Raw genomic sequence first — 24,880 nt, 5'->3', positions numbered from 1 at the left:
TGGGGAGTGAGGAGGGAGCTAGAAGCCCCAGGACCCACAACCCCCATACACACACCCCACCCCCGTGTCCTGGACCCAGCCGTGTCCTGGAGCATCAGCAGCTTGTGGCCACACCCACCACCTTTTCAGGCTTAAAGCCAGGCAGGGCTCAGGGGCACTCAGGCCCCAGGCACAGTGGTACAGCTGGCAGTGCTGCCTACTGACTCCCCACCTAGAAGACTGGGTATGGGTTTGCCCTGGACAGGTCAGTGGTCCTGACGTGGAGTGCCCCACACCATTGTGGGGGTGTCACTGGGCTGGCCTTAGGCATTGCACATCTTCCCAGGCCCTCAGCAGACATCCCGCAGTCAGGCCCAGGAAGCTACACCCGCGGCAGGACAGGGCACAAGGGAGCTCCTGGGACTCTGGACACACGCAGACTCGGTCCTGGTCCACCCACAGAAGCCAGTACTGGTACTGGATCTGCCGAGCTGTGCGCCACCTCCAAGATCAGCCCTTCACAAGGGCTTGTGGTCGGTGTCTTCCCTGTCCCCATCCTACAGGGGAGGAAGCTTAGGCCCCAGAAGGCTGCCTCGTGACCAGGTTCACCAGCCGAGAGGCAGCAGCCCCAGGATCTTCGGATCCCAGTCCGATGGGGGGTCAGGGCAGGTCTCACCCGCCCAAGGGACGGGTAGGCACAGCCCCAGGCTGCGGCCGACTCCTCGCGGCCAGCGGGCAGCCCACGCCCCCTTTGCCTTCCAGGTCCCCGGGAGCCTGTCGAGGATGGCCAGGTCAGCCTGGGGCAAACGGGTCCCGGGGCCACGCCCTGCCCTGGCCCAGCAGAGGCTGCCGCTTGGACTCGCTGCCGGGGTCTGCGGCTCCTCCGGCTCCTCCGGGACCTGAAGCAGCATCTCCAGGGGGAACGGGCAGTGTCGGTTTTCACTTGGGTCACTGTAAAAGGAATCCCCTCGCCACATACATTAACACCACTGCTCTGTGATCATCCAAAATGAACAGACCGAGGGGCTGAGTCATGGTATGTTGTTCCCACTGGGGTCTAAGCACCTCCACATGCTCAGCCGTCCGCAAGAAGGTGCTTCCTTTGGAAGAAGATGGGGCGTTTTGATTTGGGACTTGAGTGCAGAGACCTGGCCTCCCTCTGGCTGGAGGCCCCGGGGCAGGTGGGCCCTGTGGGGGCAGAGCCCTCCGGCGAGGGGCCGATTCTGAGCCTGGGGCACTCGTTCCAGCCTGTCTCTGGGGGGCTGCGGTGCCTTGGGCCGGACAGCTCCTCCGGCTCCGCCTGTGTGCACCCTTGGTCTCTGGGCTGCCTGTCCTTCCCGGCTCTCCCCTGCCTCGGCCAGGGACGATGCCACACGTGGGGCAGTGGCTCCTCCGCTCCGTCTCCCCTCACCCCCCTTCGGCTTCTCCCTCCTCCCCTCATTTCTGTATCTGGAGAACCTCCCAGCCAAGGTCCCTGGGGTCCTTGCCCTCAGAATGCCACCCTGGCCATTCCCCCAAGACGACCAGCCGGAACTTGTGCCAGGACTGAGTTTTAGGAAAGCTCCCTCCCTTGAGAAAGGAGCCCAGTCCTCTCCCTGTCACCCTCAGCCCTTGGGCAGAACCCGAAGGTGTCTTCCTGTGCTGGGGGCCTCCCAGAGAGCCCTGGGCAGGATGCGGCCACCGCCTCCCACACGCCGCCCGTCCCCTCGGCCTCCCTTTCCCCACCACTGCCCAGGCCGCTCCCGGCTGGGAGGCCTGCGCCCCAGCACCAGGCCGAGGGCACTGGGCACCTCTACGCCTGTTGCCTGTGGAAATTCCTCCTCTTAGGGACTCCCCAGGGCTAGCCTGCCGGGGGAGCAGGGGTTTTGGAGGCCCCGGAGCCCATGGCCTGCCCTTCCTGGTGGTGGGCAGGGGAGTTCCTTCCTGAGCCTGGCTCCTTGAGGGGAGGGAGGTGCCCCTTGCCTGTTCATGGGGGTTTCTGCTCTGAAGGACTTAGCCCAGGAAGGTGAGCACCCACTGTCCCCGGGCAAGTGATAGGCAGGAGTGGGCCAGGCCGGCCCAGGACCTCAGGGCTCTTGCTGGAGCTGCCTGTCCTCACCTGTCCTACCGCCGCTTCTCTAGGCCCCTGCGTCTCACACCCCAGCCAACCAGCACCCGTTCTCTTGCAGGGGTGGCGATAAGCACCTACGCCAAGTACTGTTACCACAAGCTGCAGAAGGCAGCCCTGACCGGGGCCAAGAAGGTACGCGCTTCCCCCACGATGGCCGGCGGGGCTGGACGGGCCGAGCCGACACCTAGCTGGGTCTGAGGGAGACCTGACAGGCGGCCCTCACAGCGGGGGTGCCCTGCCCTCCTCGGGCCCAGCTGGCTGCGGAGGGGGAGCGGACGGCTCATGGTTCACAGGGTGCTCCAGAGAGCCCACCGAGGCAGGCAGCCCGGGGCGGCTGGGGCTGCACCCCCGTTCAGGACCCAGTACAGACGAGGGGCTTGTGGCCGCCCGAGGGAGGGTGACAGGCCTGCCACTGCCGGGCTGCCGCAGGGAGGGGTGGCGGAGGGTCACAGCCCGTGAGTAGGCCAAGAGACGACTCTTGCCAGCGGGGACCCTCCCCCTGGCCGATGGCCCCTGGGCTCAGGGATGGCCAAGCCTGGGGCTGCAGGGCAGCCTCCGAAGACCAGCATGGCCCCCTTCACTCACTCTGCCCCACCCTCCTGGCCATCACAGGGCTTCTCCCACGCTGGTAGCCAGGGTGGCCCGCACGGGCAGGTGGTGCTCTGGGACACCCAGAGCTTCTCAGTGTCCGCCAGAGCTTGCTAGTCACATCCCTCCCACAGCCGCTCTGGAGAACAGGCCGGTCACACCAGACGGCTGGACCTTGTTCCCTGGTCTTAGGGTGTGTGGCTCTTGGCCATCTTCCCCTCTGTCCCCCCCACCCCGGCCACTTCGGCCCACCACCCATACCTAAGAAGCCCCTGGGGCCCTCCTTTCCCGGGACTTTCCCCCACTGTCCCAGAGCCTGGCTCCCTCTCCTCTTCTTCCTTCCTAATGCACTAATCCTGTGCCTGGGAGCTGCATGTCCCCCACTCAGGCTTCTCCCCCGGAGGTCTCACATGGTCCAGATCAGCCAGCCTGGCCCCTCTGTGGCCCCAGGGACTTCTCCAGGAGTCGCTCTCACCTTCCTCCTGGGCGGCCAGTGGGGCCACCTGAGGAGCTAGAACACTGTTGGTGGCTCAGCAGGGTGCCTCCCCCAGTGATTTAGGGGGTTGGGGGTGCCTCCAGCTCTGACTAGGCGCCTGGAGTTAGCAGGGGTGAGAGAGCAGGGAAGGGGGGGTGCTGGAAGCAGGGCAGCAGGACCGCACCAGGACAGAGAACTGGGCTGTCTTTGCAGGGGCTGAAGAAGCCCAACGTGGAGGAAATCCGGCACGCCAAGAACGCTGTGTTCAGCCCGTCCATGTTTGGCAGCGGCCTGCAGGAGGTCATGAACATGCAGAAGGAGCGGTACCCGGAGCGGCAGCTGCCTTGGGTGCAGACACGTCTGTCTGAGGAGGTGCTGGCACTCAACGGCGACCAGACAGAAGGCATCTTCAGGTGCTCTGCATCCTGGGCCCTGGGGGTGGGGGCCGTGGGCGTCTCCACCATGTGTCTCTGGCAGGCACTGGGACCATTGAGCCAACTTCCATGCCCCAGCCCTGGGTTTGGGGGCCAGGGGACTCGTGCCTCTGCCTGGGAATAGCCAGAGAGAACCACCACACACAAGAGGCCCATCATGTGGACGGGGAGGGCCCATGATGGAGGCAACTCAGACTCATACCCCCCCGAATGGCAGTATGCCTGAACTTAGGAGGGTCGGTTGGGGACTGCGCCTCTGTAAAAATGGCCACCAGGGTCCCAGAGGGCACTTGCACATCAGCCATAGGCAGGGCCTGAGCCGTGAGCCTGGAAAGACACCCAGCAGCCAGGAGATGGTGCTCACCTGTGGGCAGGGTCGACAGTCCCTGCCGGTGGGGAGGCCTGCAACCTGCTGCGGGGACTCACCGACCCAGGCCCCGAGGGGAGAGCTGGGGAAGCTGAAGCCTGTGGGCTTGAGCCTTAGACAACCTGCTGATGAAGGCATCTGCCTGGGGGAGGCCAGCAGAGGGAAGCGGGACAACCGTCAGGGTGCAGACAGTCCTCCCCAGTGAGACCCCCCTGCTCCACAGAGTCCCTGGGGACATTGATGAGGTGAACGCTCTGAAGCTGCAAGTGGACCAGTGGAAGGTGCCCACCGGCCTGGAGGACCCCCACGTCCCTGGTGAGCCCTCATCCCCCAGGGAGCAGGAGCGGCCCGGTGCAGGCAGCTGGAGCACTTGGGCTCCCCCTCGTTCCCCCAGTGATGCCATGGTTCCTGGTCTGTTTCCAGCACAGACAACCCCTGCCCATCCTCCAGTGTCCTTGGGGCCTTGCCTGCCACTTACTTACTCCCTGCATCACCCCCGGCCCCCCGGGGTCCATCCAGGGCCTCAGGAGCACCAGCTCGCCAGGGTCTGGTGCTTCCAGTCTGGCCCGACACCACCACTGCTCGTGCCACACGCTGCCCCCGCCCTGTGTCGCCCTAACCCTCCGGCCACTCCCTGGCTCCCGAGCAGCCCAGGGGAGCCCCACCCAGCAGTCTGTGCTGAGCGCGCCCCCCTCCGCCGCCGCTGTGTCCGCAGCTTCGCTCCTGAAGCTGTGGTACCGGGAGCTGGAGGAGCCCCTGATCCCGCACGAGTTCTACGAGCAGTGCATCGCGCACTACGAGAACCCCGAGGCCGCCGTGGCCGTGGTGCACGCGCTGCCGCGCATCAACCGCCTGGTGCTGTGCTACCTCATCCGCTTCCTTCAGGTACACACACTCCGGGGCGCGCGCGCCCACCTGGGACACTCCCCCGGGGCGCGCACGGGCACGCGCACACCCCACCCGGGGCACGCCTCGCGCCGCGGCCCGACCCACCCTCCTGCCGCCTCCGCTCAGGTGTTCGTGCAGCCCGCCAACGTGGCCATCACCAAGATGGACGTCAGCAACCTGGCCATGGTGATGGCGCCCAACTGCCTGCGCTGCCGGTCGGACGACCCGCGCGTCATCTTCGAGAACACGCGCAAGGAGATGTCGTTCCTCCGCGTGCTCATCCAGCACCTGGACACCAGCTTCATGGAGGGCGTGCTATAGCGCGGGGGAGGGGCCCAAGGACCGAGGGTGGGGACAGAGCCGACGCTCGGGGGGCGCCCGGGCAGGGGAGCACGCGGGGAGGGGGGAGGGAACGCCCTAGGCGCGGAGGCAGCATGCCAGGCTCCGCCCATGCCCGCCCCAGCCCTGGAAACCCCCCCCACCCTCTCCCCCCACCCCAGGCCCTGGGCCTGTGGACGCCAGAGGGCCCGTGGGAGGGGCGCCCCTCGGCCCCCTCCCGCCCCCGCCTAGTGGCCAGTTCCTTGGGCACCGCCCCGCCCACCGCCGGCCGGTCAGCCCCCAGAAAGTGCCTTCTGTTTCCTGGAGCCAAGCGACACTGCCCCTCCCGGCCGGCCTGAGAGCACACGCCCCCCCTCACCCCCGTGAGCTGCCTCGCGGGAGGCCGGGGCTCCTGCTGCTAGGCTGGCTGCCCGTCTGGCCTCTGCCCGGCACTTCCCCTCGGTCCCCTTCCTGGCCCGTAGTCTCCGACCCCACCCCCCACCCCGCACCCCGCACCCTGGCACCTGTGGCCTCCATCGTCGAGATTGCACAGGAATTGGGGGGCCCAGGGCACTGGACTGTCCACCAGAGCAGGGCCCTGCAGGCTCTCTCTGGGTGGGGAGGGGCCCCCAAACCAAAGTCCCCTGGGGTGGGGGGCAGGGTTGTTGGGCAGGCATTCTTGGGGCAGGGTGGGGGAGGGGCAAGAGTATTTTTTTCTTCGTGTAACTATAAATTCAGATTCTATCCACACCAATCCGCCTGTGTATAAAGATATAGAGGAAAAGATAGAACTAAATTTGCTAATGACATAGTTTTAACCCAAATGCTATTTATCTCTGAGCCGTCCTAGCCTGTCCTCTGTGCAGAGCAAGTTGGTATCACTCCTTCATTTTCTTCGCCACTTTCTTGGCTTCGACCAAAAACCAAGCCCTGCCCCATCCCCTTCTGGGATCTGCAGTGGAACAGAGGGAAGGAGCCCCAAGATGGGGAACCAGGGAGCCCCCAGGATTGCCCTTCCTCAAAGCCAGAGCTGGGGGTAGGAGGTACCTAGACTCTCAGTTTGTACATTTTCCATTTTGGAATTTTGAGTTCCAATTGTAAAACTTAATTTCTCCCCAGTTTATATATATATATATTTTTTAGAGTTGAGTTTTTATTTATTATTAACAAAAAAGCCCAGCCCTGCTGCTGCCCGGGTGTCCCCTGAGGTAGTGTCCTCAGTCGGGTGGTCTCCGGGCCTGGGTTGGACGGCCCTGCCACAGACTCTAGCTCTGACGCACGGACTCAAGAGGTGACGACACTTTGTGTGAATAAAATACATATGGACACTTGCGAGCCGTGGTCACTGCCTGTCGCCTCGTGCTCGTCCAGTCTCTGCTGGGGGCTGGGCTGGGGGCTGGGCAGTCCATTCCAGCAGCCAGTCTGTTGCTAGTATGGTCACCTACGTGGACAGGCCAGGGGAAGATGGGGGAACGGAGAGGGGGCGTAGGGGTGTGAGCCACGAGCAAGGCCGTTTCCTGGGAATGGGGGAGAGGGGCTGAGCCAGGGAGGAGGCACCAGCTGGGTGTCAGGTCCCCTGCGCCGTCTGCGGCCACCTGGGCTATGTGTCGACCCTTAAGTCCCTGCCCGTTTGCGCGGAGAGTGGGCTGTGCCGCGTCCTGCCCCCAACCTGCCCTGGTTCCGGGCAGAGCGAACGCGCAGCCGCCGGTCAGCGGAGCTGGCCTTCCGAGGGCCACCTCGTCCCCGTGCCGGCTGCCGCCTCCGAGGGCGGAGGGACAGAGCCTGCGTTCCTGCCAGCGCCCCGCTGCCCCGGCGGTCCCGTCCGGTGACGTTTGCGCGGCGGGACTGCAGAGCGGGCGCCCCCGCCGTGCGGGAGTCCGCCGCGCCCGGGGAAAGCGAGCCCCGCGCGGTCTCCGGAACCCGAAGTGTGAGGCCGCAGTCGCCGGGGGATGCGTGTTCTCGCAGCGCCAGCCCCGCGTGACCGGCCCGCCGCTTCCGGCGCGGGAGCAAGATGTGGCGGGCATGCGGGGCGCTCCGGGGCGGCGCCCGGGCCTTGGCGCGCTTCCCGGGGACCCGGGCCTGCGGCGGGGTCGGGGACATCTCCTACACGCAGGGCCAGGCCCCGGAGCCCCGGACGCGAGAGTATTTTTATTACGTGGATCATCAGGGCCAGGTGGGCCTGGAGCCGGGCCTGCGGGGGCGCACCTGTCGGAGAGGGGGGGCCGGAGGGCGGGCCTGCGAGGGGCGGGTCCCCGAGGTTAGTAAACGGGTCGGCGAGCTGGGGATGGGGGCGCCCGGCCTCCGCCGCCGCCAGCCTGCCACGCGGAGCTGCAGCTGCGTCTCGCGCGCGCCGCACCCCGGGTCCTGCCCCCCCGTCGGGTCCCCTGCCCCGGGGCCGCCCCGCCTGGCTTGCAAGCCCTGGCTGGGACATCCACGGTGTCGGGAGGAAGCAAGTCGGGGAGCCTCCGCGGAGGAGGTGGCACACCTGATTAGAAACTTGAGGAAGGGAGAGGCTCGGGCAAAGCACGGCAGCTCAGGCACCCGCACGGCCCGGCGTGCGGGGTAGACGCGGGGATGTTGGTGGGGGCCCCGGGTTTACTTTCCACTCGCCTCTCCGCACTCGGTGTGCAGACGAGCAAGGGAGGCGGACCGTAGCCCCGGCTCAGGCCTGCCCAAGGCCTCCCCGCCCGGGGGCGGCTCTGTCTGGCTCCCGGGGGGACTCATGGGCCATGGCCTGCCCCTCTGTCCGCAGCTTTTCCTGGATGACTCCAAAATGAAGAACTTCATCACCTGCTTCAAAGGTACTGCGGCACCCTCTTCCCCACCTTCCGTGTCCCTTGGGCAAGGCCCTGGTGCGCTCTGCTCCCCGGCCTCCCCACTGGCCCACTGGCCCGCCCGAAGCAGAGGGCTGGGCATCCCGCGCCCAAGAGCCCTGCTGTCTAGACCGAGGCCAAGGTGGCGCACCGACAACCGGTGCCTGCCGTTGGCGTTGCCCAGGGCGAGCCGCTGGCCTGGGGGAGCAGAGCCCCGCGTAGAGCGGCATGGTAAGCAGCCGTGCCCCTTCACCTCCAGACGCACAGTTCCTGGTCACCTTCTTCTCCCGCCTGAGACCCAACCGCAGCGGTCGCTACGAGACCTCCTTCCCCTTCCTCTCGCCCTGCGGCAGGGAGCGCAATTTCCTGCGCTGCGAAGACCGGCCCGTGGTCTTCACGCACCTGCTGGCCTCGGGCCCCGAGCCCCCGCGTCTCTCCTACTGCGGCGGCGGGGAGGCCCTGACCGTGCCCTTCGAGCCGGCGCGTCTGCTGCCCCTGGCCGCCAATGGGCGCCTCTACCACCCGGCGCCGGAGCGTGCGGGCGGCGTGGGCCTGGTGCGCTCAGCCCTGGCCTTCGAGCTTAGCGCCTGCTTCGAGTATCCGCCCGGCGCGTCCGCGCTGCCCTCACACGTGCGCTGGCAAGGCCGCCGCCTCGCCCTCACCATGGACCTGGCCCCGCTGCTGCTCGCCACCCCGCCGCCCTGAGCCGCCCGCCGGACCGCGGGCGGTCGCAGAAGCCCCTGGCCCCGCCCCCTCCCGCGGCCCCGCCCCCTCCCGCGGCCCCGCCCCCCCTCGCGGGTCCCGGCCGCGCATCGCTGCGCACGCGCACCCGAAGAGCGCGCCGGCCGAATGCGCGTGCGCGGCAGAGGTGCACCGCGGCCCGGGCCCGCTCGGCGCTGTCCGAGGTGCTGCTGCGCCTTCCGGAGCCTCGACCGCGAGGAAGGGCGGGGTCGCGGGCCCGTCTGCTCCCTCCCCACACCTCGGGCCCGGGGCGTCCTTACATTTGGTTTGGCCCTCGCTCGCGGGGGGAAGCCGGGCCGGAGGCGCGGGGGCTCCAGTGCGCGTGCGCGAGCGGCGCCCGCCCCCTCCCCCGCCCGGCGCTGCTCGGTGGGCCGGGGCGCCGCGGGCTCGGCGGGGGAGCCGCGCCGCGGGAGCGTCAGGTGAGGGGGCGCCCGACCCGAGGTCAGCGGGCTTGGGGGCGGGATCGGGGGCCGTCCCGGCTCTGTGCCCCGCGCGCACTCAGAAGGGGAGGAGACCTGGCGGGGACCACGCCCTGCCCTGAACCGGCCCAGGACTGACCCACGCTGGAGGGGGTGCAGGTGACACCGTGGGGGAGTCGAGGCACGCGGCTCGCGCTTCGCGCTGGTCCCCGGGGGTTCGCAGGGATTCCTCGCCCCTCCAGTCCCCGCACGGACGGCGCCCTGGAGACGGTGACAGCCAACGCAGAATCCTGTGTGTGACGCCCCGCCCCCTGCCCAACAGGATTAGAGGGCTGTCCTCTGGGTGGAAGGATTTCTGGGCTGCCCTTCCCGCCTGGGCCCTCATCCCTGCTCACGCCGGCCCTTTTATTCCAGTCAGCGTCTAGGGGGTGTCCCTGTGAACCGCAGTGCCTTGGATCCTAAGGAGGAAGCCAAGAAGCTCCTCCACTTGAGAGGACTTGCGGGGGGAGGCTGGGTGCGCAAGTCTTGGCCAGCCCTTTGGCTCAGGGAAATGGCTCCCGGGAGTCCAAAGTATGCTTTCAGGTCCTTGGGGTTCACACACATCCCGAGACACCTGGGAACTGCCTCTGCCTGGGCCAAAGCTATATTCCATTAAAACTTTTGCTGTGCCTATCTCATTTCTAGTGACTTTAAATAATCATGTGTGTTACAATTTAGAGAAGATTTGGACAGACACCAAGGCCACTTGGTGCCTTTCCACATGACTCCCTCTTGCTAGCAGGGAGACCTGGTAAGCAGGCAGGGGTTCAGAGTGGGACGCTGGAGGAAAGGGCTGGAGGCTGGATGACAGAACCCCATCGGGGTTGCCCTCCCTGGCCCAGACTAGCTGGCTTCTTAGCCCCAGTCCCCACCTTTAAAACTCAACTTCCTGTGCCCAGAACTGGACCCAGGCCTTCCCATCTTTGTAGGATCACAGGTGCACGAGCATAAAGCCCAACACACTATGTTCCTTCACAGTTCAGGAGGTCACTGCTCCCACAGCCCACTGGGGAAAGTATCCTAGAAACCCAGCTGGTGGCCCAAGGGCCCTCTTTTACGCCCCAGCTGTTCCAGAGCCCAAACGCAGAAGCACCTTGCTGGAAGCCAGCAGGGAGAACATAGGCCATGGCTTCTAAACTGACTTTCCTATTGTGTGCCACATTCCCCCAATTCTCCAGCATGTTCCCTGAGAAATACCCCTAATTCTCTGCAAACTCTTCCACCACCATCACCCCCAGGAGGGCAGGGGCAGCTGTGCCTCCATTTTCCTACAGCTGGTGGCTTCCAGGATCAGTTCTGCCCATGTTACCCGTCAAGGTATGTCAGGTGCTCCCAGGGTCAGGTAACACAGCATGAGTTCCAAGGATAAAAGGACTAGACTTAACGGCTGGGTCAGGGTCAGGTGAAGACAAGGACACTGGCAGGGTGCGGCCTCGGGCCTTTTATGGGGCGCACTTGTTATGGACTCTGCTTTTGGAGGTGTCAGAGAGGAGTCCATATGGACGAGGGGAAGGTGGCCTTCCCAGAGCCCATTCTTGCCCTTTTAGCCTGTGCTTGGGCAAGGGGCTTCACCACCTACATGTTCCCAGGCTCACACCTTGCACGGGCCTCTTGCACCTTGGATTCCAGGAGTGGCCGGTTGCTAGAATGAAGAGGGCAGCCCGATCCGGACGTGCACACGCATGAGCAGGAAGCCCCTTACAGAGCCGGACGGAGATAGACGGGAAGACAAGGGAGTGAGGCAGGGTTGGATCTCCCCACATGGCCTGTGTAGTCAGACCAAGAACAGTGCAAATTCCACATCGAACCTGAAATTCCGCATTGAAGCCAGATCTTCATGACTGTTTTTGTAAAGGAAAGAAGTCAACTTTTTTTTTTTTTTTAACCAATTGCTTGAACTGATTTATAACTTTTCAGAAACTACACACAGGGTGTGGGGCTTCATCCATGTCCTTCTCTGGCCCTCAAGTGTTAGGGGCAGGCCTGCCGCCCTGTGTTTCAGGAGGCCCATCACATCCGGGGTGGACTATAAGGAAGCCCTTCAAGAGGCTGCAGCTTCGTGGCCCGCGGCCGGTCCCGCGGGAGATGGCCACGGGGGCGCCCATACTGCTGCTGCTATGGCTGCTGTGGTTCCCTGACCTCCCGCCCGGCGCTGCCGGCTGCCCGGCCGCCTGCCGCTGCTACAGCGCCACGGTGGAGTGCGGCGCCCTGCGGCTGCGCGTGGTCCCGCCCGGAATTCCACCCGGGACGCAGGTGGGCACCGCGCGGGGCCACTGGGCCGCGGGGCAGAGGTGCCCGCGACACGAAGGGAGGGTGTGTGAGCGTACCCGAGGGTACTGGAGCGCTCTAGGGAAGAGGGAGACTCCCTCCGCGGGGTCAAGACTCCTTCCTCCCTCCCTCCGGCCCGCAGACGCTGTTCCTGCAGGACAACAGCATCGCGCGCCTGGAACCGGGCGTACTGGCACCTCTCGCAGCCCTGCGCCGACTCTACCTGCACAATAATAGTCTGCGCGCCCTGGAGCCCGGCGCCTTCCGCGCGCAGCCACGCCTGCTCGAGCTCGCGCTCACCGGCAACCGGCTGCGCGGCCTGCGCGTCGGCGCTTTCGCCGGCCTGGGCCAGCTGCGCGCGCTCTACCTGGCGGGCAACCAGCTGGTGCAGCTGCTGGATTTCACCTTCCTGCACCTCCCGGTGAGGGGGTTACGTGGGCAGGGGCAAGGGTCCTCCCATACCTTCACTGCCCTGTGCGGCGGGAGTAGTGAGAGGGGGAGAAGGCAACCCAGTCCAGCGTGCCCAGAAGGGAACCTGCCTCCCAGGGCCCCCTTCCCTGATGATCTGTGTCTTCTCTTCAGCGACTGCAGGAGCTGCACCTGCAGGAAAACAGCATCGAGCTGCTGGAGGACCAGGCCCTGGCGGGGCTCTCCTCACTGGCACTGCTGGACCTCAGCAGGAATCAGCTGGGCACCATCAGCCGTGAGGCCCTACAGCCCCTGGCCAGCCTGCAAGTCCTTCGCCTCACAGGTACCTCCTGGGGGGAAGGGGCCTCGCGGCGGAGGTTTTTTCCAGGTCACAGAGGCGGCGGGAGGAAACAAACCGGCCCAGGTGTGGGGCAGGCTCTGGCTTCCGTGGCTCTGAACTGCAGCCCATCCGCGAGCACTCTGGAGGGCCACACCACAGCCTGCACCCGTGCGAGGAGGCTGATGGGAACGCGGGTGCGGGAAGGGGCACCGCTCAGGGAACTTCCCTCCGGAAGACAGTTAAAGTACAAGTCCCTGGAAGGAGCTGAGGGGCTCGCACGTGCACACGCAGGCTATCAGGGCAGGAACCGGAAGGACGAAAGTAGGGCTGCCCTTGCCAGACACAGGGCCTGAAACACGGCTGACAGGACGTGCGAGGTGTCAGTGCTGTGGGACGTCTATGTGGACACCACGGTTCCCCCAAAATGATGGGACTCGTTGCAAGGAGAGACTTCAGAAAAGTAGAGGCTTTCTTAGAGACGAGAACCGGAACCTGCATCACAGAACTGAGGAGGGGGGAGGGAAGAGCTTGCCCACAGGCCAAGGAGCTTGGGGTCAGAGAAAAGGGGGCAGGGGCCCCCTGCGGAGGCGGGACGGGGGCTCCTGTCCTGGCCAGCCACCCCCGAGCTCCCTGCCCACCGCTGTTCTGCCCACAGAGAACCCATGGCGCTGCGACTGCGCCCTGCACTGGCTGGGAGCCTGGATCAAGGAGGGGGGCCAGCGGCTGCTCAGCTCCAGGGACAAGAAGATCACGTGCGCGGAGCCCCCGCGCCTGGCCCTCCAGAGTCTCCTGGACATAGCCGGCAGCAGCCTCATCTGCATCCCGCCCTCCGTGCACGTGGAGCCGCTGGAGGCGACGGCCAGCCTGGGGGAGGACCTGCGCGTGGCCTGCCAGGCTTCCGGCTACCCGCAGCCCCTGGTGACCTGGAGGAAGGTGGCCCAGCCCCGCGAAGGGCAGCCGCGGGCTCAGGTGCGGCCGGAAGGCGGGGCGCCGCGCGCAGGCGGGCCCGGCGCCCCCGACACGGGCAGCGGCATGCTCTTCCTCAGCAACATCACCCTGGCGCACGCCGGCAAGTACGAGTGCGAGGCCTCCAACGCCGGCGGCGCCGCCCGCGTGCCCTTCCGGCTGCTGGTCAACCTGTCGCAGCAGCAGCCGCGGCCGCGCGCGCCCCCGCCGCCCCCGCCCGCCGGCCCCGCCGGCCACGAGCCCCTGCAGGAGGCGGGCAGCATGGCCTTCCGCGCGCTGGGCCTGGCCACGCAGACGGCCGTCGCCGCGGCCATCGCGCTGCTGGCGCTCACGGCGCTGCTGCTGGCCGCCCTGATCTGCCGCCGGCGGCGCAGGCGGAAAAAGGCGCCGGGGCCGCCGGGCGAGGGCGCGCTGTTCGTCAACGACTACTCGGACGGGCCCTGCAGCTTCGCGCAGCTCGAGGAGCTCCGCGGCGAGCGAGGCCACGAGATGTTCGTCATCGACCGCTCCAAGCCGCTCTTCGCCGAGGGCCCGACGGAGGCGGCGGACGGCGCGGCCACGGGGCCGGGGCCGGGGCCGGGGCTGCCGCTGCAGCCGCCCGCCGCCTACGAGATTCACTGCTGAGCCGGGCCGAGGGGGCGGGCGCGAGCTGATGACGTGGGCCGCGCGGGTTGGCCGGCTCCGGGCTCGCCGCGCGCAGGCGCAGTCAGTAAAGGCTGGAAGCTGCGCAGTGTGCGGCGCGCTGTGTATGGGGACGAGGCGCGGGGTGGGGGGATCCCCGGGGCGGGGCGGGGCGGCGCGGACACCTGCCGACCCCAGCTCTGCCACACGGGAGGCCCAAGATGCCGACGGACGGCAGCCAGGGGGGGTCCCCGCACCCCTACCGAGACGCTCCAGAAAAGAGCCCTCCCAGCACCGCCCTCCCCTCTAGCTCCGTGGGGTCCCCGCCCGACCGCCGCAGGTCCTGGGGTCTCCCGCAGGTGGGGGGCCGACGGGCTGCGGAAAGGCCCGCGCCGGCTGGGAGAAGGCTGGGGTGCCCAGGGAAGGGGAGGCGCGGGCAGCAGACGGGAAGACAGCGGCCAGGTTGGGGATGACGCAGAGCCCGCGACAAGTCACTCTGACCAATCGGGACAGAAAAAAACACCACAAATTCGAGTTCCAAACACACTGCACGTTGTACCTTAACGACACCTTCTGGCTCCAAAGCCCTGCCAGGAGGTCTCCTGGGTGCCAGGGCAGGGAGACCCAGCGCTCCTTGAAGCAGGTCCGTGTTCCAGCTTCAGCCCCAGGGCAGTCCACCCTTGGGAAGGGCCTAGAGAGAACACTCTCTGAGAGGACCACAACACCAAGGGTAGCCAAATGCACCCAAACCAAATCTGGCCGTGCAGGCCTGGAATCCAGCCCTGAAGCCAACAGTCAGCCAGTCAGGGGCACGGGCCCAAGGCAAACCACAAGGTGCTGCCCAAAGCAAAAGAAGGCTCCCAGTGCCCAGGAGCAAGGAAACCTGAGACCAGTGCCCTGTGTCAGGCCTCCAGCAGGGTGCCAGGGAAGGGTCTGTCTATCTAAGGCAAGGAGGGGTCTTCAGCAGCCCTGAACCCCAGCACGGCCTGGAGGTCATAGGCTGAAGTAGTCTGCTGCCAGGCGCCCATAAATGTCTGTGGTCCAAAGCACGTGCGCACGGCCTGAGGCTAGTAGCAGCTGGTGCAACTCAGCCTCGACACGAGCAAACTTCTCCTCGTTGATGGAAGCCTCCAGCAGAACAGAAGCCGGCGGCGGCCAGGGCAGGCCTTCGTAGCAGTCCACAGGGAAGGGGTGCACCACCGTGCGTAACTCAGCCTGTACCACTGAATCCCGGAGGAGCTCCTTGAGGCCCGCCATGGACAGAGGGTTGCCGTAGAGGCCGAGGTAGCGGAGGCTGGCACAGCGCGTCAGCACAGGGAGCGTGGACAGCAGCTGCGTATCCGCAAGCTGGCACTCGGTCAGCTCCAGGTGCAGCAGCGTGGCCGCGGCTGCCTGCAGTAAGCCCTGGAAAGGCTCTAGTTGGCTGCCAGACAGGTCATTGCCACTAAGGTCCAGCTTCTTGAGATGGACAGCATGTGGGCTCCGTGCCAGAAAGCGCAGATCCTCAGGTAGCAGAGCACAGAAGGCCAGCTCCAGGCTCTCCAGGGGGCTCTGCAGGGTGCTATGGGGGACACAGGAGGTCACCGACAGGCAGAACCAGGAGTAGGTCTCGGGGAGAGGAGGAAGGGTAGGGTGGTAGTGGGGCCTGCTCACCTGAGCAGCTGGTCCAGCCGTCCGGAGAGGAGAGAGGAGCCCATGCTGAGCTCCCGCAGACAAGTGAAGCGGCCCATCTGGGCCAGGAAGTAACGGAAGTTGTCCTCGCCGTCCACAGAGGGCTGCCTGGAGTCCCCGTGCACATAGTGCAGCCGCAGGCTGGCCAGGTGCTGGAAGCGGGCCACATGGGGGATGATAACAGACAGGCCACGGAGACCCAAGTTGTTAAAGCGCAGGTCCACACGGCGCAAGCAGCCCGCGTCCAGCAGCTGCAGCAAAGCCACAGTGTTGCGCATGGGCAGGTCCTCGGCCCGCAGGTCCCGGCAGCAGAGCCGCAGGGGACTGCCTACACTGCTTCGGAGCGCCTCCCGCAGGAATGCATAGGAGGCCCTGTTCACCCGCAGGTCCACGCGAACCTCCACAGGAAGGGGGGCCTGCCCAGGCTCCACAGTCCCGCCCTGCTGCTGCGCGATGCACGTGCGGGCCACCGCTGCTGTGCAATCCCACATGCTCATGGTACCAGGGTCCTGCTCCACACCGTCGTCCAGGAGGCCCGTCATGTCCAGCACCCGCAGGGCATGCTTCCTGGGAGCACGGGTAGGCTAAAGCAGGAGACAAGGGAGCAGAGCCCACACCCACTCCCAGCCATCTTGGGACAGGAGCAATAGGACCGTTACTGCACTGAACTCTTGCAGTAACCTGGAGCCTCACAGGGGACCTCTCTGCACCACCACCGCAACGCCGCCCCAGCCCAGGGCCTGAGGGCCCCTCAGGTGAGCTCATACCTGCAGAGAGGCTGTGTGCCAGCCTCCGTCTCTGGGGCGTGGAGCCGGGCCGTCAGCCCCAGGATCACAGCCTGCATGCTCTCTGTGCTGGGGCGTTCCTGCAGCAAGGCCCGGCTGCAGTGGGCACATTCCTGCAACAGCTGCTGGAAGCTGAGCAGCGGAAAGGGCCATGTGTGCACCAGCTCGCGAAGCACAACAGTCTTCTTGTCCATGAAGGCCACCTTGAACAGCAGGGGGAAGAGCTCTCGAGGCAGCAGGGGCAGGGCCTGGCAGGCAGCTGGCTGGCACTGGAGCACCTGCCGCGTGCTCAGGAACACAAGCGTGTGCATCGTGCTGGGCCAGGCAGGAAGCCACCTGCAGGGAAGGGCCCTTCAGCGGGGAGCACAGACCCCAGGCCACCACCCAGCCACGGCCTCCTCCGTCACTGGTATTGAGCAAGCCCAGCATGGCCCTTGGCACAGCGCCAGCTCTCAGTGGAGGGCCGTGGCACTGAGGAGCAAGTGCGAGGTGCCTAGCAATGGGCGCAGTGGAAACGGGAACAAGGCCCCCTCCACCTCCCTCCCTCTAGAAGCATGGGGACTCTACGGAAAGGCAGTCTCCACACAGTACGTAAACAGCACGGCATCAGCGAGGACCCGCTTGCCTCGGTGCGGTTTTCAGGACTACTGCTCTGCACAACCTCCCTCCGCCCGACGTGTACTTGAGCCTCCCAAATCACAAAGCTGCTTATCAGAAACACTCGCTTCCTCAAAAGAAGAATAGAGCTCAGGCCCTTCCCCCACCACAGGAGCAGTGGAGGAGGCAGGACACTGCGAGGGGGGGGGAAGCCGCATCACAATTCACCTCCCCACTCTCCTCCAGCTCTGGCGGGTTGTCCTTGGACAGGAACAGGAGCGAGAAGCACTGGTGCAGTCTAGTAAGCACCAGCAAAGGTAAAAAAAAAAAAAAAAAAAAAAAAAAAAGGCTGGCACCCAGAGAACGTCGAGTCCAAACAGGCCTGACCCTCAGGTCCTAACTACTACCGTCCAGCAGTACCGCCCAGCTCGGAGACCCCACAGACCCACGGACAGCAAACCTCACTGTTACTGCACCAAGGTCCTCGCCACCTGTCTTAACATCACCCTCCCCTCCGAGATCCACAGTGAGACCCAGTCTCAGACCCACGGGACTCAGTAGGCCCCAGACCAAGAGCTGCTCAGAGGGGTGGAGACGGCGTGGAATGCGCACCCAGGCTAACGAGAGGCACACAGGAGATGCCTGGGGCTGCGGGGCACCTGGACCCCGGCTCTCCTCCTGACTGCGGCGGCAGCAACACTCCGCGGACTTACTGCGCGCCCAGCACCTCATCCTCAAAACCGCTGCCCGGTCCTACCCCTGGGAACACATTAGAAAACTAAGCTCTACGCCTGGCCAGCCCAAGGTCACAGCCTGGGCGATGAGCCCGGGGCAGGGGGAGCGGTCTGGCTCCAGAGGCCCCGCGCATCCCAACCTCAGGCACCACGCGAGTCCTCAGGGCACTGGTTCTGGAGGCGCCCGGACGCCAACGCCCGGCCTTGCGCTGCCTGGAGACCAACGCCGCGAGGACGACTCATACCTCGCGGTGACGGGACCGAGCGACCGGCACCTGCCACGAGAGGAAGCGAGAGCAGCCGGTGTGGTCACCGCGGGAGGAGCCTCCGTGCAGGGGCCGCCGCCCCCTGCCGCCCGGCCCGCGCGTCCCGGCGTCTCCCCGAAGACGCCCCCGCCCGGGTCCTCCCGGCCTCGAGCCGCGGGAGACCCTCGAGGCGACGCCCTCCGCCTCCCCGACGCGATCTGCCTCTCGAAGCCGGTGCGTCGCCCCCCGGGGCCCGAGGTCGCTGTGCCCGACGCAGGGCTCCAGGTCCTTCCCCGCTCCGCGGACGAACCGACCGGCTCCCGCCTCCCGGGCGGCGCCGCCCCAAGCTCCCGCGCCCGCTTCCTGCGGCCAGGCAGGGCCGGGGTGCGCACGCCGCCCCGCTCCCTCTCCGGCCGGCGCCCTGCGCTCACCGGCCCCACAGACGCCGCCGCCGCCGCCGCCGCCGCCACCCGCCCCGCCTCGCCGTCCGCGGCGCCCCGCCCAGCGCCTCCGCGCGCCGCGATGACGTAGACGCCACCCATTGGCCGCCCCACCAGGGCCCCCCTGATTGGCTGTCCCGACGGCGGCTGCCCGGCCGCCCCGCCTCCGACCCTACCGGGCGCCCCCATTGGCCGGCGGCCGGCGTCGCCCTCGAGGCGGGAGATTCGCGGGGCCCGGGGCCGCCGGGCGGGAGCCATGGAGCGCTTGCGGGACGTGCGGGAGCGGCTGCGGGACTGGGAGCGCGCGTTCCGGAGGCGGTGCGGGCGGCGGCCGGGCCAGGTGCGGGCTGCCCGGGGGCGGGGGGCGGAGGCTGCGGTCGCGGGCTGACGCGCTCCCCCCGCAGGAGGACGTGGAGGCGGCGCCGGAGGAGACCCGCGGTGAGCGCGCGGACGGCGCGGCGGGGAGGGAGCCGGGCGGGGAGGGAGCCGGGCGGCCCCCGGTGACCCTTGACCGCACCCCCAGCGCTCTACCGGGAGTACCGCGCCCTGAAGGGGGCCCTGGGCGGGGCCGGCGGCGTGGGACCTCGCAGCCCCGAGCAGTCGCTTCCCGCCGCGGCGCAGCAGGTACCCAGGGTCGGGCGCCTGTGGCAGAGCCGGGAGTCGCGACCAGGCCTCTGTGGGGGCGCAGAGCCCGGGGGAGGACGGGACCCGGGCCGGGGCGGGGCTCGGGGGGCGCGGACGCCCACCGTCTGTCCTGCAGGCGCCGGAGCCCAGCTGCTGGGGGCCGCACTTGAATCGCGCTGCGGCCCAGAGTCCACCCGCTCCTCTCCGCGGGGCAAGCGCTGCGGGGTCTGTGCCGGACTACGGGAAGAGGCTCAAGGCCAACCTGAAGGCCACTCTGCAGGTGAGGGTCACCGGCCCGGCAGCGCGCCCCTCCTGGATGCGGAGCCGGTCCCCGCAGAACCTTTCTCCTCAACCCTTCCGAACGTGTGCAGCTCTACCCGCGGGGTCACACGTGTCCTGCCAGCCTTAACCAGGGTGGGACCCCTGCCTCAGGGCCGGCCTGGGGCTTCTCACCTCAACCGGTGCTTCAGGGTGGACATTCTGGCGGCTTTCAGAGTCTGAAGCAGCCCAGACACCTGAGTTCCCCGCTTGCTGGTCTGTCCTTCCTCTCTCAGGCTGGGCCAGCTCTGGGCCGCATACCCCGACTTCCACAAGGACCCTCGTCCAAGATGCCCTCCCCAGGGCCACCAGGCGCAGGGGCTGCCCCCGTCTCTCCAGAAGAAGTCAGTGAGGTCCCCCTCCAGCCTCCTGGGCCTCGGCTGAGGCCAGGCTGCCTCCAGCAGCTACAGGCATCCCTGAGCCTACGACTGTGCTCTCTAGACCCTGACTGGCTACAGCGGTGTCAAAACGGGGCCCCAGATTTCCTGGGGGCTTCCAAGGCCTGCCAGCCTAACCTGGGTGTAGAGGACTCACAACCTCTGGCTTCAGGTGTCCCGCCTGTCCTTGGTCCCGGCGCTGGCCCTGAGACTCAAGCCCTACAGACAGCCAGAGTCCATGCAGAGAGCCCCCAACCTGGCAACAGTCAAGACAAGAAGTGGACATGGAATGGGGAACCAGAAGGGAGTCCTGCACAGGCCCAGCAGGACAGCAGTCATGCGGGACCTCTGCCTGAAGAAGCTGGGGCTCCAGAACACGCAGAAGCCTGCCCAGCAGAACCCGTGGGGGCACAGCCCCCCACTGGCCCCACAGCCACCAGGTACCGCAGCTTCAGCCTCCCAGTACGGTCACCTTGAGACGAGCTACGGTGGGGCGGCTTTGGCCATCGCCTGTCTGTACCTGCTTTCTAGGCCAGCTGTCCGGAGCGGAGGTAATTACGTGAGGCTCAACATGAAGCAGAAACGCTACGTGCGGGGCCCGGCGCTCCGCGGCAGGCTGCTCCGCAAGCAGGTGAGGAGCCGGCAGCCACTCCCTTCATCCCTACCGCCTTTTGCCATGTGACCGTTTTTTGTGGCCCCCCAGATGTGGAAGCAGAAGTGGCAGAAGAAGGGGGAGTGTTTTGGAGGCGGTCAGCCCAGAGCCACAGTCAAGAATTCTTGCTTCCGGTGCGGACAGCTAGGCCACTGGTCATCCCAGTGCCCCCAGTCAAGTGAAACTTCTACTCTGGGTGAGGGGTTGCACTAGCGCTGTTTGGATGACAGTGGTACTCTTGGGGGGAGGGGGGGCAGGGGAGCACACCTACCTCCAACAGAAGAAGCTAGCAGCTCCTTACACCTGACACAGAGCCTGCTCAGGGTCCCCAGGAGAGCCGTGAGAATGAAGACGACGTGCAGACCCGGCTCGCCGCAGATGAGGCGGTGCAGAGGATAGGCACTGCCGGCTGCCAGCAGCCCGGTGAATGAAGGAAGGGGGCGGGCTGGGGCCACTTGTGTTTTTTCCAGGAAGATTCTAGTCTAGCCTAGAGTTCCCACACCACCTTTTTGTGTCTCATCCTAGTGAGTGAGAAAGACCCGGAGCCTGCTGGGCCTGAGCTGTTGGTGACTGTGGAGCAGCCTGTGCCCCGGGCACCCTGCCGGCCCCGCCCAGTGCCACCACTCTACCCACCGGGGCCCTCGGGACAAGTGGCAGGTGAGCAGAAGCTGACCAGCCCAGAGCCTTTCTTGAGAGATGGGGACAACTTGGGGCCCTCCTGACCAACACCTGTGTCCACAGAGACACCGGCTGAGGTGTTCCAGGCCCTAGAGCAGCTGGGGCACCAAGCCTTCCGCCCTGGGCAGGAGCGTGTGATCATGCAGATCCTTTCTGGTGAGCTTGGCTCCTGCCGGGAGGGGCCAGGACGAAGGCCTGGCCACAGGGTGGCATACTGACTGTTGGTCCCACCAGGCATGTCCACACTGCTGGTGTCGCCCACTGGCTCCGGCAAGTCCCTGTGCTATCAGCTTCCTGCACTGCTCTACGCCCGGCGAAGCCCCTGCCTCACGCTGGTCATCTCTCCCCTCCTGTCTCTCATGGATGACCAGGTGCTCTGGCAGGACCCTAGGGCCCCACACAGAAGGCAGGAACTGGTGCCCACAGGTCCTCTGGCTCCTTCAGGCTGCTGCTTATCACCTAGTCAGGGCCGTAAGGAGCTCCGCTGTTCTCAGCCCGGCAGCTTGTCCACAGCCCCAGGTCTAGTGGTGGCCAGAGGGCAGCAGGGACCTGGCAGCCGGGCTGACCTGACTCGACCCCCCAGGAGCAGCAGCGCTGAGGAAGGTGGGCATCCCCATGGGGCCTGTCCGTTCCTGGTGCTTCTGAGCCAAGGCTCATGGGCAGCCCTGACCCTTAGTCCTGTAGGCCCCGCCATCTGGGCTTTCTCTCCCCAGAGAGCCCAAAGCAGAGATGGTGGCTGCTGTCAAGCTGAGCAGCTCGGAGAGCCCATTGGAGGGAGAACCAAGGAAGGGTGGCTTGTCACTGGTTGTTCTCCTGACCCTGCAGGTGTCTGGCCTGCCCCCGTGCCTGAAGGTGGCCTGTATCCATTCGGGCATGACGAGGAAGCAGCGGGAGTCTGCCCTGAAGAAGGTGAGGGGCCTCGCCTGGCAAGACGGGCCGAGGAGCAGCCCGGCCCTCCCCTGATGCTCCTGACCTTGCACTCTCAGGTCCAGGCGGCCCAGGTGCATGTGCTGATGCTGTCGCCCGAGGCGCTGGTGGGGGCTGGGCTGGGGCCCTCTGGCTGCCTCCCTCAGCTGCCTCCAGTCGCTTTTGCCTGTGTCGATGAGGCCCACTGCCTTTCCCAGTGGTCCCACAACTTCCGGCCCTGCTACCTGCGTGTCTGCAAGGTGAGCCTGAGTTGGGGTACAAGGGAGCAGGCCAGGGAGGATGGCTTGGGCACCCTTTCTGGCTCTGCCCCCACATAGGTGCTGCGGGAACACCTGGGTGTGCGCTGCTTCCTGGGTCTCACGGCCACGGCCACATGCAACACCTCAAGAGATGTGGCCCAGCATCTAGGCGTGGCTGAGGAGCTTGTCCTCAGCGAGCCGGTCACCGTCCCTGCGAACCTGTACCTCTCTGTGTCCATGGACAGGGACCCAGAGCAGGTAGGTGCACACACCTGGGCCCACCAGAGGCACGGCCTCTGACAGCCCTCACTGACCGCTGTCACCCACCAGGCTTTGGTGACATTGCTGCAGAGTGACCGCTTTCGTGCTCTGAGCTCCATCATCGTCTACTGCAACAGACGTGAGGACACAGAGCGTGTCGCCGCACTGCTCCGCACCTGCCTGCGTGCGTCACGGGACCCGGGGCCCAGAGGTGAGGTCAGCAGGCTTGTGCCCCACAGACCTGCCCCAGAAACACAGTGCACCCGACCGTCTGTGTCTTCCCCGCAGGCCAGATCCCTGAGGCCATAGCCAAAGCCTACCACGCCGGCATGTGTCACCGGGAGCGGCGGCAGGTGCAGCAGGCCTTCATGGACGGCCGGCTGCGGGTGGTGGTGGCCACGGTGGCCTTCGGGATGGGGCTGGACCGGCCCGATGTGCGAGCTGTGCTGCACCTGGGGCTGCCCGCGAGCTTGGAGACCTACGTGCAGGCTGTGGGCCGGGCTGGGCGTGACGGCCAGCCGGCGCATTGCCACCTCTTCCTACAACCCCAGGTTCTTGCCTGCCCCGCTCGAGCCCCCCACCGAGTCTCCCCCACAGCCTCCCCCCACCATGCCACATGGTCACAGCTTCCATGCCACAGGGCCAGGACCTGCAGGAGCTGCGGAGACACGTGTATGCCGACACAGCTGACTTTCTCGCCGTGAAGAAACTGGTCCAGTGCGCGTTCCCCCCCTGCACCTGTGCCCAAGCCCAACAGCCTCCAGAGAAGGACGGAGCCAGGGGCCAGAAGACACCTGTGGCCGGGTCCCTGAGGGACGCTGAGCAGCCCAACAGCCAGCATGCAGCCCGGTGCCCAGGCCACCAGCGGGCACTTCCGGTGCAGCCGCTGGTGCAGGCCCTGGACATGCCCGAGGAGGGTGAGGAACTGGGGACGGTGGGCACGTTCCCCATACACCTGGGTCCCCACGTGCCCATGTCCCTGAGCCCTGCTCTACGTCCCCCACCCACAGCCATTGAGACCCTGCTGTGCTATCTGGAGCTACACCCACGACGCTGGCTGGAGCTGCTGGCACCCACCTTCGCCCGGTGCCACCTGCGCTGTCCTGGGGGTGCCCCCCAGCTCCTGGCCCTGGCCCACAGGTGAACACACATCCTGGCCCAGGCTGGGGCTAAAGACATGGAGCCAGGATGGCTAATTACGTGTCTCGTCCTGGGACAGGTGTCCCCTCCTGGCTGTATGTTTGGCCCAGCAGCCGCCGGAGAGCACAGGTGGGGGAGGCTGTTCTGTAGAGTTTGACGTCGTGAAGCTGGCGGACTCGGCGGGCTGGAAGCTGGCATCAGCACAGCGGGCTCTGCGTCAGCTGCAGTGGGAGCCCGAGCCCACAACAGGTACGCCCTCCCCCCGCCCGGCCCACTCGGCCCCGGACCTGCTTGCTGCCAGCCTGCCCGCATGTGATGAGCTCTCTGGCAGGTGCACGTCGGGACACGGGGGTGCTGGTGGAGTTCCGGGAGCTCGCCTTCTGTCTGCGCAGTCCTGGAGACCTGACAGCCCACGAGAGGGACCAGATCTGTGACTTCCTATACGGCCACATACAAGCCCGAGAGCGGGAGGCCCTGGCCGGCCTGCGCCGCACCTTCCAGGCCTTTCACAGGTGCAGGAGGGGTGGATGGGCCTGGGGCCCCCTCCACCCCGCCCCGCAGGGGGGCAGCTCTGACAGATTCCTCTCGCCCCAGTGTGGCCTTCCCCAGCTGCGGGCCCTGCTTGGAGCAGCCCAGTGAAGAGCACAGCGCCAGGCTCAAGGCCCTGCTCAGCTGCTACTTCAAGGAAGAGAGTCCCGGGGACACGGAAGACGATCAGGACCCGGAGCCAGGACAGGCAGGGGTGAGAGCTCGCTCCTCCTGGCCTGCAGTGAGCCCAGCCAGTGCGCGCACACGCACACACACGCACACTCCGCCTCCTGGCCCGCAACATGGTGGGCTACGTGGAACCTGGCGCCGTGGAAGTGGCCTCACGTCCCCCCCCCCTTCACAGATCCAGGACTGGGAGGACCAGGTTCGACGGGACGTGCGCCACCTTCTGTCCTTGTGGCCAGAGCAGCAGTTCTCAGGCAGGGCTGTGGCCCGCATCTTCCATGGCATCGGTGAGGGCCTGGGAGGCTGGTCTCTGACGGGGATGGGGGTGGGGCCTGGCCCAGAGTCCTCAGGATCCTGCTGCACCCTGTTGTTCCCCCGCAGGAAGCCCCCGCTTCCCAGCGCAGGTGTATGGGCGGGACCGGCGCTTCTGGAGGAGACACCTGTGCCTGAGCTTCCCCGCCCTGATGCGCTTGGCCACAGAGGAGATCCTGCGCTGGGGCCACTGACCGCTGGGCTGTGGGCTGGCCCTGCTCCCCGACCTCAGACGCCAAGACAGCCTGTGGCCTGGCCACGGTGTGGAGGGGATCAGGTGTGGCTGTGCGTCAGGAGAAAGAGACCTTGGTGGCCATGACAATGACTACCCTGGGGAGAACCCACCATCAGAAGTGCAGGGGCAAGGAGGCCTCAAAATGCAGATTAAAAAT

General features: G+C 66.4%; 4 protein-coding genes across 26 annotated transcripts in view; 3 read left to right on the top strand and 1 right to left on the bottom strand.

Moving 5' to 3' along the window:
• ARHGAP39 (Rho GTPase activating protein 39) overlaps window positions 1-6,492 on the top strand; it is a 93,211-nt gene extending 86,719 nt beyond the window's left edge. For all 5 annotated transcript variants that reach the window (XM_059395407.1, XM_059395408.1, XM_059395406.1 and 2 more), the window contains 5 exons: window positions 2,148-2,221; window positions 3,366-3,565; window positions 4,177-4,268; window positions 4,669-4,838; window positions 4,968-6,492. In XM_059395407.1, the coding sequence (XP_059251390.1) occupies window positions 2,148-2,221; window positions 3,366-3,565; window positions 4,177-4,268; window positions 4,669-4,838; window positions 4,968-5,162 (731 nt within the window). In that variant the 3' untranslated portion in view covers window positions 5,163-6,492. The remainder of the gene's footprint in view (window positions 1-2,147; window positions 2,222-3,365; window positions 3,566-4,176; window positions 4,269-4,668; window positions 4,839-4,967) is intronic.
• Window positions 6,493-8,387: 1,895 nt separating this feature from the next.
• On the top strand, window positions 8,388-13,886 carry LRRC24 (leucine rich repeat containing 24). 2 transcript variants are annotated; one of them, XM_059395411.1, is made up of 5 exons: window positions 8,388-9,132; window positions 11,174-11,424; window positions 11,582-11,860; window positions 12,022-12,190; window positions 12,843-13,886. In XM_059395411.1, exons 1-5 carry the CDS (start codon window positions 8,478-8,480, stop codon window positions 13,775-13,777), a joined length of 2,289 nt encoding a protein of 762 aa, XP_059251394.1. In that variant the 5' UTR covers window positions 8,388-8,477; the 3' UTR covers window positions 13,778-13,886. The 2 variants fall into 2 exon arrangements, with proteins under 2 accessions (XP_059251394.1, XP_059251393.1); XM_059395410.1 differs by having other exon boundaries at window positions 11,141-11,424.
• A 417-nt stretch (window positions 13,887-14,303) lies between these two features.
• LRRC14 (leucine rich repeat containing 14) lies at window positions 14,304-23,767 on the bottom strand. 18 transcript variants are annotated; one of them, XM_059395429.1, is made up of 6 exons: window positions 18,238-18,275; window positions 17,807-17,836; window positions 17,056-17,125; window positions 16,213-16,566; window positions 15,428-16,029; window positions 14,304-15,335 (listed from the first exon to the last, which is right to left on the bottom strand). In XM_059395429.1, the coding sequence occupies exons 4-6, from the start codon at window positions 16,381-16,383 to the stop codon at window positions 14,768-14,770; spliced, it is 1,341 nt and encodes a 446-aa protein (XP_059251412.1). In that variant the 5' UTR covers window positions 16,384-16,566; window positions 17,056-17,125; window positions 17,807-17,836; window positions 18,238-18,275; the 3' UTR covers window positions 14,304-14,767. The 18 variants fall into 18 exon arrangements, with proteins under 18 accessions (XP_059251412.1, XP_059251397.1, XP_059251402.1 ...); XM_059395414.1 differs by lacking the exon at window positions 18,238-18,275 and adding an exon at window positions 17,440-17,586 and having other exon boundaries at window positions 15,428-16,012; window positions 17,702-18,217; XM_059395419.1 differs by lacking the exon at window positions 17,056-17,125 and having other exon boundaries at window positions 15,428-16,012; window positions 17,702-17,836; window positions 18,238-18,298.
• Window positions 18,503-24,867, top strand: RECQL4 (RecQ like helicase 4). The gene is made up of 22 exons (XM_059395404.1): window positions 18,503-18,586; window positions 18,651-18,684; window positions 18,770-18,870; window positions 19,007-19,150; window positions 19,425-20,005; window positions 20,097-20,196; window positions 20,269-20,413; window positions 20,530-20,640; window positions 20,743-20,874; window positions 20,959-21,051; window positions 21,130-21,266; window positions 21,721-21,804; window positions 21,882-22,061; window positions 22,140-22,319; window positions 22,392-22,533; window positions 22,611-22,873; window positions 22,963-23,462; window positions 23,542-23,711; window positions 23,794-23,974; window positions 24,057-24,204; window positions 24,355-24,463; window positions 24,558-24,867. The coding sequence occupies exons 1-22, from the start codon at window positions 18,503-18,505 to the stop codon at window positions 24,680-24,682; spliced, it is 3,744 nt and encodes a 1,247-aa protein (XP_059251387.1). The 3' UTR covers window positions 24,683-24,867.
• Window positions 24,868-24,880: the final 13 nt, after the last annotated feature.

Source organism: Mustela nigripes, chromosome 3 (genome assembly GCF_022355385.1).
Source record: "Mustela nigripes isolate SB6536 chromosome 3, MUSNIG.SB6536, whole genome shotgun sequence".
NCBI lineage: Eukaryota > Metazoa > Chordata > Mammalia > Carnivora > Mustelidae > Mustela > Mustela nigripes.
Note: the sequence above shows the minus strand (reverse complement) of the source record. Positions and strands in the feature narration are given on the sequence as shown.